This window comes from Littorina saxatilis, unplaced genomic scaffold, assembly GCF_037325665.1.
Source record: "Littorina saxatilis isolate snail1 unplaced genomic scaffold, US_GU_Lsax_2.0 scaffold_658, whole genome shotgun sequence".
In the NCBI taxonomy this organism is placed as follows: Eukaryota; Metazoa; Mollusca; class Gastropoda; order Littorinimorpha; family Littorinidae; genus Littorina; species Littorina saxatilis.
This window is the reverse complement of record NW_027126396.1, coordinates 1-11,502: the sequence shown is the minus strand read 5'-3', so window position 1 is coordinate 11,502 and position 11,502 is coordinate 1. Positions and strand designations below refer to the sequence as shown.

The window sequence follows — 11,502 nt, the reverse complement described above, 5'->3', positions numbered from 1 at the left end:
ACGACAGTAAGTGACGATTGAAGAAGTAGGCAATACAAATTTGAACACTGAAGCACAAAGTCAAAGGCTCGAATAAGCACAAACTCAGCAATCAATCATCTTCATCGCTTGTAAAATCACACACGCGGTCTTTCGAATCCCGCTGAACTCATGTCAAAAATGAGTTACTTCCCTTCGGGTATCATTCTCTCCCGTCGCTAGTATCAGAATGCGGTCTTCCGCAGTTTTGACGAATGCCAGCTCGGGTAACCGACTGAAACCGGCCGTAACTGCACAGTATCAAATGCATTCAACGGCACAATCTTTCTTTTTCTTTCTTTCTTTCTTTATTTGGTGTTTAACGTCGTTTTCCTGGAAACCAAAAGACAAAAGGGGACTCGTTTTGCACATGAATATCATGACACGATTTTTGGTGGCAGAAGGTATGATGAGCAGTAAACAGGCACTCGCAGAGTTTGTGTCAAAAAGTTCGGTTTTTTAATGAAAACTTCGGAGTAATGGGATAAACAGCTTACACACCTCGTCCTGAATATCGTGCATATTTTCCCTCGGGTCGATTTACAGGTATTACCTCGCCAGAGGCTCGGTAATACCTGAAAATCGACCCTAGGGAAAATATGCACGATATTCAGAACTCGGAGTGTGTAACCTATATGTATTGTAACAAGAGACAGAGAGAGGATGACCGTCGCTTGTTCATTTCAATTCTTGTCATTCTCTTGGGTTCTGCATTACGCTCACTTTCTCTTGTTGCACAAAGTCATGTCGTATGCAGGAAGAGCGGCTGCGTCCGTTTGTTTCTTATTCGGTTGAACCCCCGACACAGAAAGTCTGTTGTAAATGAGGACGAGAAAGCGAAACGTAACCCTTTCTTCTTGTTCTTCTTGTTCTTGTTCTTCTTGTTCTTCTTGTTCTTGTTCTTGTCCTTGTTCTTCTTATTGTTCTTGTTCCAATTCTTGTGCTTGTTCTTCTTGTTCTTGTTCTTATTATTGTTCTTGTTCTTCATATTGATCTTGTTCTTCTGGTTGTTCTTCATATTGATCTTGTTCTTGTTGTTGTTCTTCATATTGATCTTGTTCTTCTTCTTGTTCTTGTTCTTCTTGTTGTTCTTTTTGTTCTTGTTCTTGTTCTTGTTTTTGTTCTTCTTGTTCTTGGTCTTGTGCGTTCCGGTCGCCATGCTAGACTGTCAAGGTTGTTGAAATTATGAAGTCTGCAGTTCGCCGTGAAGACTCCGCTGCGCCCCACAGTTTCTCCTTCAGGTCCGCCATCTCTGGCCAGAATTCACGTCTCATGTCCGCAAAGGATGGACATGTTATGGGGTCTGCGTTTCTGTTTTACACGGGCAGTCACATGTGTGGGAGATCTTTATTCTGAAGACGTGAGCTAGGAGCCCGCAGAGACCAGTCCGGAGCCTGAAGATGATAACCCGTTGTGCTCTTGTACCCAAATCCCACCAAATGATACGGCCTGTAGTTAATATTCTGACATAAGAGTTTTATAGGCGTGATCTTTCCCGTGTAAACGACCTGGGTCACTATCTCTGATCTGTTTGGGCGTTTTACTTGGAACGACAGTGGAGAATATGCCGGCCTCCCATGCTGAAAGGACAGTGTTCGAATCCCAGTCGAGCCTGGTGGGTTAAGGGTGGAGATTTTTTTCAATATCCAAAGTCAACTGATGTGCAGACCTGATCAGTAGTGCCTTAGCCCCCTTCGTGTCTTCACGCAAGCACAAGACCATTTGCGCACGGAAAATATCCTGTAACCCATGTCAAAGTACTATATGACTGCCTATAATGACGGGGTAACAACGGTCATACACCTTAACGCGTAAAAACGCACTCGTGCAACAAAAACAACAACATGCGTGTGTACTTGGGAGTTTCAGCAAATGAACGCCTGAAAAAAATCAGTAATATTCTGATGGTGTGTGTGTGTGTGTGTGTGTGTGTGTTTGTGTGTGTGTGTGTGTGTGTGTGTTTGTGTGTGTGAGAGAGTGTGTGTATATGTATGTGTGTGTGTGTGTGTGTGTGTGTGTGTGTGTGCGTGTATCAGCCCGAGAATCTACCTTTATTTGCTTCGCTAAGAGAAGGTACTATTAACGCTTGGTTTAATCAATTTATTCAGAAAATTACAGATAACAATACCGCATGCAATCAATTTAACAATGGAGCACAACAAACAAAGCCTATACACGGACTCTTAAAAAGTATTATTATATTTGGCGGACGAACGCTTAAAACAATCTCAATTTCTTTTATAAATATACACATGAAACAACATGTATGTAAGGATGAACGTCGTGTGTTCATACCAAGAGACTTGCTCCACACAGCTTTCACCATTGTTTATGTCGAGCTTTTTCTTCTCTTTGCTTTTTAATCTGATTATCTATGCGCCTGAAACTGCCTGACATTAATGATATACGATACCGATGCATGCAGTGGCCAGCAGTGCCCTTGAACATACTTATCTCCACCGGATATGCAGAAGTCACCCAGACAAACTTCGTTCTAAAAATTCTTTGGCAGTTTCTGTGAGACATGCAAGAGAAGCAACGGAATGTTAACGTGACCCCATCTTTTGAACTATGACGTCTTCTTGACGTTTGTTTCACTTTTGACGTCAAAAGGTCATGAAGAGACGGCTTGATTTGTTTGTCTGTAACTTGAGTCGTCTGGTTCTGCGCCCCGCTCACAATTAGGAATTGTCAAGGTCACTCAAAGGTCAAGGTGAAGGGGAGGTCTTTCAGTTGTTCTTCAAGAAAGCAGTCGACTCTCTCGCTCATAGCTACAGTGAAGTAGTTCTTCCAGTCGCCAATTTGACCTGAAACAGAGCATCATAAGAATAATAATGATAATTGTCAGTAAGTACTGGTGTCACATGACTGATGTGAAACAGTTGATTGGCCAATAGCAATGCGCTTAAAACTGTTAGCGCACTCTTGTAGTTTTTTATACCAATAGTTCATACTTTAAGTGAAACAGTATGCTAACGGGTACATTTCGCACAACTGTAACTCATACTGTTAGTCATAATCGATAAAACGGTACAGAGGGTAATCAAATCGTAATATGAATGGTCGGCGATGAAACCGTCAATACCCCCAAATTGTGCAAACCCGACACACACAAAAGTAGATCTAACTCGACCTGTCCACAATTTATCCAAACGCAGGCAGAACAATGTGCCTTTCTCAAACGTTCTAATCTATTGTCGTTACTGACAATATCGTTATTGAAACAATCACAGTGCGCTAAGAGATTTATGGAGCACATCTTCAAAATAATTATTGAACTCAGCGCTTTGCGCTTCGTTCAATAATTCATTTTCTCGATTTGCTCTATACATCTCTTTGCGCACTGTGATGTCTCAATAACTTAAATAATAATAATAATATTAATTTTCAATGAATAGCTTCTCTATACCGCGAGTCCCAGCAATTGACTTCAGGTGCTTTACAATTTCATTAAAAGCCACACATGTTGGGGTTTTTTTTTTTTTTGGGGGAGGGAAACTGTTCAAAATCTATTGCTCGCTTCTGATTGACATTTGGTGGTATGTGGCTGTGTGTGTGTGTGTGTGTGTGTGTGTGTGTGTGTGTGTGTGTGTGTGTGTGTGTGTTTGTGTGTGTGTGTGTGTGTGTGTGTTTGTGTAACTTTAAATATTGGAATGACCTCGGACACACACACACACACACACATACACACACACACACACACACACACACACACACACACACACACACACAAGAGGTAATAAGCGTGCTATCGGTCCATCCTTTTCATGACATCGCCAAAACAGATTTCAGCGTCAACAACATGAACCTCACCTTTCCTGAAAATAACCGGCTTGTTTTTCTCCATTCTTTCCAGGGACTCCTTGTCAACAGATTTCAGCGTCAACAACATGAACCTCACCTTTCCTGAAAATAACCGGCTTGTTTTTCTCCATTCTTTCCAAGGACTCCTTGTCAAGAGTTTTCGAGTGCAGCTTGGGTTTTTCTTTCTCTGCTTCTTTGGCCTTCATCTTGTCAAAGCTGCACTCGTCCGCTATCTGGACACAGACCTCGTCGCTGACCGACAGAGAGAGGAAACTGGCAAGCTTCTTCACGCTGCCCACTGGATCCTGGAATACAGGGGGAAAAACACACACAAAAAAACACACAGATAGACTGCTAACGTTTCACAATTCAGATTCAAACAGCAAGAATGGTAACTATTGAAACGTTTAATTTATGACACAAGAAAACGTTACAATCAAGTTACTTCGACCCACTGGTCTGTGAAGTGAACAGACAGACAAACACTTATAAAACAGCTAGGTTATGAACTTAGCTCAGAACATGTTTCTTCTTCTTCTTCTCCTCCTCCTCCCCCTCCTCCTCCTTCTCCTTCTCCTTCTTCTCCTTCTTCTTCTCCTTCTCCTTCTCCTTCTCCTTCTTCTTCTTCTTCTTCTTCTTCTTCTTCTTCTTCTTCTGCGTTCATGAACTCCCACGTACACTGGTGTTTTTTGAACGAGTGGGTTTGTACATGTATGACAGTTTTACCCCCTCCCCCCTTCCCCATGTATGTAGCCAAACGACCGCTTCCGGTAGGACAAAAAGGTTAAACTCGTTGCAAGAACGGTGGTCAGGCACTGATCAATGACGAAGACGGGGAGAATGTAATGAAAAAGAGCTGATCTGCACGAAGCGAAAGTTGGTCCAACCCGACTGGGTGGGAATTAGCAGCCGCGGGGATTTATTGGTTCAAGTCACAACAAATCTCAATTTCAACCAATCCGCGGCTGGTTCACAGTTTCATTTAGTGTGCCTCAGCTCAGAACTGAAGCGCACGATAATGTTACCAACCGGATGGAAGTCAGCTGCGGGGTCGGATTGGTTAATTGTAGAGTGTTTGTGTTTTCAAGTTTCAAACAATCCGACCTTATGGCTGGCTACCACCCAGCTGATAACTATCTCGTGCAAGTCAGTCTAGGTCAACTGCGATCATGACCATGTGACCATTTCTTCTTTGACTTGTAACTATTTTGATACAGAATCAAAAAACCAAGAAAAGTATGATTGAATTTTGATTCTGAATTTTGGAACGTTGGCAGTTTCTTTGTTTTTGGATTTATTTTGATACATTATTCGTAATTATTTGTATTTGTTGACCAAGCTATGACAGACTATGACATTTTACACAGAACAAGACTCTCATATTGCTCTCCGGGGCCGCGCTAGTGTCCGTTAAGAAAATAATGAATAAAAAAACCAAACAATCTAAATCTGCACTGCGATCACCCAGGTTATTCTTCTTCTTCTGCGTTCGTGGGCTGAAACTCCCACGTACACTACGTGTTTTTTGCACAAGTGGAATTTTACGTGTATGACCGTTTTTACCCCGCCATTTAGGCAGCCATACGCCGCTTTCGGGGGAAGCATGCTGGGTATTTTTGTGTTTCTATAACCCACCGAACTCTGACATGGATTACAGGATCTTTTTCGTGCGCACTTGGTCTTGTGCTTGCGTGTACACACGGGGGTGTTCGGACACCGAGGAGAGTCTGCACACAAAGTTGACTCTGAGAAATAAATCTCCTGCCGGACGTGGGGACGAACTCACGCTGACAGCGGCCAACTGGATACAAATCCAGCGCGCTACCGACTGAGCTACATCCCCGCCTACCCAGGTTGTGGATTTGTGGAGTGCGACCAAGTAGAACAATGATCTTATCTCGTGTTAAAGCCTGCTCAGATCTGAGATGTTGAGGCGAACTTCCTACTCGGGAAGGGCTGTCTTCAGACTAATAATGTAAGGGCGCTGGTTCTGTGCGACGCTTAGTTTTCGATATAGGTATGACTGACGAAGTACAGGACGTCACATTCCAAATAAGCACGACTATGTTGCAGGTGGAAGCCGCTGAGATTGCATTTCTTCGGGAGGTTTCCACAAAAATAGATATTACACGATTTGCGCGAAACAGTTGAGAAGCAGACGATCTCTGAGATCTCTGTTCGTCTCGTGATAACGTTATTTTGTATGATAACGATTCACTTGCAAACTAAAGTATACAATTTGGTGTGACAGTGATAAATGTAAATAGAAATGTGTAATACAGACAAAGCAAACAAATAAACGTGTTTTTCTCGTGAAAATGTTGCGTTGTGCGTGATGTACACAAAGCAAAGTGCGGGACGGACTCTGCTCTGTGCTGTAACACTGGCAAGTTCAAAACACGAGAAAAACGATTTCGTTATGCGGGCAGCCACGGGGGATGTATGTATTTTTCAAATGGTTGTAAAATAAGTCTTGTATTTATCACCGTACTCAGGCCCTGTTCTTTTTTTCGTCACACCTAAAACCGTTATTTCTTGTGAGCGACGCAGCATTATAAATAAAGTCTTGTGGACAAACCTTTTTGACATCTTCATAGGACATGTTGAACGTTGGCACCTCGGGGTTTTGTTCCTGAAAAGCGTGCATCTGTTTGAGGTACTTCACGTAAGACCCGAATATTTCTGAAAAAGAAAAAAGTTAAGAACTATTTTTTTTTGTCTGTGAGTGTTTTTTGTTCCTGGTCTGTGTATATGTTTGTCATCCCTCAGTCTTTGGTCCTTGGTCTGTGTAAATAATTGTCTGTCAGGCTGTCGGTCCAACCGTCCGTAAGTTTTTCTCTCTAAACTCAAAGTGTTCTATTCTTGAACACACTTTCTGTAACCAGTTTTGAACACCAGTACGACGGGCGCAGTGGCGTGGTGGTAAGACGTCGGCCTCCTAATCGGGAGGTCGTGGGTTCGAATCCCGGTCGCTGCCGCCTGGTGGGTTAAGAGTGGGGATTTTTCCGATCTCCCAGGTCAACTTATGTGCAGACCTGCTAGTGACTTAACCCCCCCTTCGTGTGTACACGCAAGTACAAGACCAAGTGCGCACGAAAAAGATCCTGTAATCCATGTCGGAGTTCGGTGGGTTACGGAAACACGAAAAATACCCAGCATGCCTACTCAACGAAAGCGGAGTGAGCTGACTATGCTCTCAGAGCATAGTGTGGGGAACCCATTAATGGGCAAACGAGCTCACACGTAAGCAGAAAAATTCTGGAACGCTGAAGAAGAAAGAAAGAAAGAAAGAAAGAAGAACAGTACGACATCGTACAGTTTTACTACCAAACGTGACACACATGGTAAACACTATTCTGTTCATTTGTGTTTACAACGTGTGCTATTTTTGCTAGTAGAACGTTATACGATGTCACAGGCACACTGTGTTCAAAACTGGTTACAGAAAAACTGTGTTACTGTTAAAGAATAGAACACTTGGGAGTGGAAGACTTACAGAAAGTCTGTTCAAAAGGGGAACACTTCATTGTTGGTCCCTGGTCTGTGTATCTATCTGTCTGTCTGTCTGTCTGTCCGTCTAACCATCCGTACGTCAGTCTGTTCTATCCACGTCTGTCTGAACATCTTCGTGACTACAACATGCTATATATATATATATCCCATGACCTCCCTTCTTTGTCTCTGTTACTTCAGTATGGGTATATATGTTGTATTTTTATAGCTCAATAAATACATCATGGACTCCAAAAAATATATGATAGTGCAGATTCCGATTTGGGCAAAGAACTACTTTCCTCCCGACCTTTGACCTCGCGCCGAACAATGTGACACATTTGTATGAAGTTCCAAAATCGTATTGCACGGCTCAGAAAACCATATCAGTTGCACGCAAAAATGAATCTCAGAACTGATCTGATGTATGGGAAGCAATAAACAAACGTTTCTTTCAGTATGAAAGCAATGCAGATCGAAAAAAAACGAACATTCAACTTACAAGATACCCAGATGCTAGCGAACCAAAACAAAAACACGAGTACCCTCCCTTGCATCGTTAGCAGACGACTTTTGAGAGTCTGTCAGTAATGTGTTTGGTGTGCGTCTTCAGTTTCTCTGGCAGTGTCGGTGTGGGAACTGACAGAAGCTAGGGAGCACAGATAATAGAAGCCCTGTCACATAGACTAATCACACAATCAATACACATTTGGCTCATGTTTTAAATGACAGTTTCGAGTTTGTTAGTCAAACTCAAAGCAACAACACTGTCACTGGTGACATGCGTAGCGAGACCGAGAAGCGTCCTTACCTGGCACGGTTTGGCTTCGCTATCAAACATCGGCTGTTTCACGTGTTTTGCGAGCAAGTCTACTCTTTTGCCTGGCTCTACAGTAAGTCCACATTGGCGATGAAGGTATCCAAGAACTTAACATGTGTGTATTTTTCCGTAATCCAGTCATATTCCTTCAAAATGCAATCAATCGGCGGTGACAGACGTGTCAGCAATTCGCGACTTCAACTCGGTCCCGTTTTCCTCACACCCATACCAGTTTAGGTTCATCCATCCAAACACACTCGCAAAACACGTAGTTTATCACGTAGATACATTTCAAATAGGGAGCAAATGGTTAAATCTAAACCTACATATTTGTTCCCTAAAATTTGCTTCTCTGTCAATAAGCCTAATTGTATAATAACACGTTCGAGAAAAACAACGTAGAATCGATTCTGAATCGAATAAGCCAAATGGGTCCCAAACCCGTTTCGCCCGTTCTGCCGACCTGAAACGCAAAACAAAAGAATTGTGCGCTTCAACTAAATTAATTTCTATACGACTTCATTACTTTCTTGCAACTTATGAACCTTTACTTAAAGCTTTTAAATGGTCTGAAAGTAGTGTTACCGCGTACTTATCGATGCACTCATTCGTTTTATTTTTTCAGCGACGGTCACTTAGTTTAAGGTTGCAAAAGGGCTAAGTCTCGCTGGCACCACTGTTTTACAGTCCACAGATCGCAACAGTGCCGCTAGTAGTCTACACTTTGTGTTTGATGGTAGAATGGGATATACAGATTACAACACTCGTGGTTTTTTATATGGCTTGTATTTCAGTCAAGTCGTGTCTCCCGATGATATTCATCCGCTGGGTCTTGACTGAAACACAAGCCATATAAAAAACCACTCGTGTTGTAACCTATACATATATATATACAGGGCGTGAGAAGATGTAAATCGATGTACGCAGACACAAAATCCCACTAAAAAAAAAACCCAGACGGACAGACAAACTCTCTCTCTCTCTCTCTCTCTCTCTCTCTCTCTCTCTCTTTCTTTCTCTCTCCCTCTCTCTTTCTCTCTCTCTCTTTCTTTTTCTTTCTCTCTCTCTTTCTCTCTCTCTCTTTCTCTCTCTCTTTCTTTTTCTTTCTCTATCTTTCTCTCTGTCTCTCTCTCTCTTTCTCTTTCTCTCTTTCTCTCTCTCTCTCTCGTTCTCTCTCTCTCTCTCACACACACAGACAGTGACACACACACACACACACTCACACACACACACACACACTCACACACACACAATCACACACACACACACGCACACGCATTTACACTGATACGTATCATCCTGACCTCAGGTCAAAATGAGTTCGGCTCATTCTCTCCCTGACAGGATGCCTTGAGTTTCCTTGTCTGGCAAAGAAACCGATTTTTTTTGTTTAACATATTTAGAGCTTTTTGTAATGTATTATTGATATAAGCAGATTCGCGATCGTCGATGATGATTTTTAATGGTGTTTTGTAATTTTTATGTAAGACAGTTTCAAGCGAGCTATTTTTCGCGGCTGTATTTACTGTGCAAACAACTCTAAATATGGCAACAGTGTCACGTGATAATCAACCGTTTAGTTTCGGCGCTCACTGGAGCAGACGATTTTTTCTGTAACCAGTTGACGGTGATGAAACCATATATTACGGTCTCCTTCCGGCAGCAGTCCCAAAATTTCGACTTGTTTTGACCTTAGAACGATGTCTTTATCATAACTGTGAAGAACAGAACGGAGATCACTGTCGAAGTCGGCCAATCTGCAATCTTTTTCGTCTCGCGAACACTGATCTCAAATTTAGATCAGTGCTCGCGAAAAACATATGGGAGATAACTCTGTATTTTTGTTTTGATAGATTCGCGTAGGACTGTAGCGACCGGTCAGAGAGATAACTGGCGATAGCCGTTGAGCGATGACTGATCAGAATGTGATACGTGTTTGCAAAGTAGGAACCTACAGAAATTCTTTTAAAAGATAAAAAAAGAACAAAAGGTTGAAAAACACACAGGGAAGAACAGATTGCAAATTGTAACTCTTACGTTTGTCAGTGAAAAGGTAGTGCTCGGCAAAATCGCCAAACGTCTCACAGGGTACGACACTGGACATTTGTGGTGACGACCTTGCCATGTGGTACATTGACACGCACGTGTCCTTGGGATTGCGGTACACGTGCACTAGTTTCAGACGTCTCGCTTTGATCTTGTCAACCGGAAGCATGGAGAGCGGAAGATGCGTGTTAAAGGTGCGCGGCGAGGGCATGTCGTCCAGAATATGGTTCTGCACGAATTCCATCATGAGCTGGACTTTGGTGTTAGCATCGTGCTCAGCGGAACCCTTCCTCAGCATTGATATCACCTCCCACAGCCAATGAGTGCCTGCCACAAAATGAGGCAGGAATAAAGTAAAATTGAAACAAAATAATTTGGTGTAAAACAAAATTTAAACTAAAACATTTAAAGTTTCCAGTTCCCCGACCGACTTTATGTTTTTTTTTAGTTTTTTAACAATCGAACCGAAAAACTTGTATTTTACCTTTCAAAATAACACAAACAGAATTCAAAAAGACAAAACATCCAAAACTCGATCCCAAGCCAAGCCTACAGAACGGAAGCTATACGCTTCTCTAACATGTAGTGAACGCAACTAAGCCCCCCCCCCAAAAAAAAAACAAAAGTCTGTTTACGGTAACATAGGCACAAAAAAATAGGGTCGGTAGGTCGGGATTATTTTAAAATTTTTTAAAACATATTTTTAAGTTATTTTGCCAAAAAACACAGACTTGTTTTAATTTATTTATTTTTCCCAAATGCCCAAAAAAAGTCTAGGGTCGTGCGAAAAAATAGGGTCTGTCGGGATACCGTAAACATACTATTTATTTTTTTGTGCCTAACGTACGTTCCGGCCAATGAACAGCAACACGCGCCTCGGTAAAAGCAAAGAAAAAAGAAAAGACGAAATAAGTAAGAACACATTTGTTCAAACCTACTTTCCCAAAGTGTTGTGTGTGGCCTTGTCAGCGGAAACAAAACATAAGTTGGGATGGAGGGGTGGAGGGTGGGGGTGGATGTCATTTCACAAACACAAAACAAGAAAAGTGTATCGCATCGAGCGCACCCCGCATAGCATATAGACACATCAAAGATAGTTGTCGGTAGCCATACACCTTATAGCCTGAGCCAAGAATTTAAAGCGCCTGTGCATGCGTGTTCAAACTCCTATTGAAACGGTCAAAACACCACTGTCACCCATATCTCAAATTATATCTTTCAAGGCCCACACACACACACACACACACACACACACACACACACACACACACACACACACACACGCACACATATACACACACACACGCACACACACACACACC

General features: G+C 42.3%; 1 protein-coding gene across 2 annotated transcripts; it reads right to left on the bottom strand.

Annotated features, from left to right (window-relative positions):
- Positions 1-2,103: 2,103 nt before the first annotated feature.
- Positions 2,104-10,507, bottom strand: LOC138954838 (amine sulfotransferase-like; the record flags this gene model as incomplete). 2 transcript variants are annotated; one of them, XR_011451974.1, is given in 4 exon segments in its annotated part: positions 2,104-2,825; positions 3,832-4,127; positions 6,401-6,504; positions 10,172-10,507. XR_011451974.1 is itself a non-coding variant. In XM_070326601.1 (4 exon segments), coding segments are annotated over 4 exon segments (758 nt in total), but the record flags the coding sequence as incomplete, so codon positions are not given.
- Between the last annotated feature and the right edge of the window lie 995 nt (positions 10,508-11,502).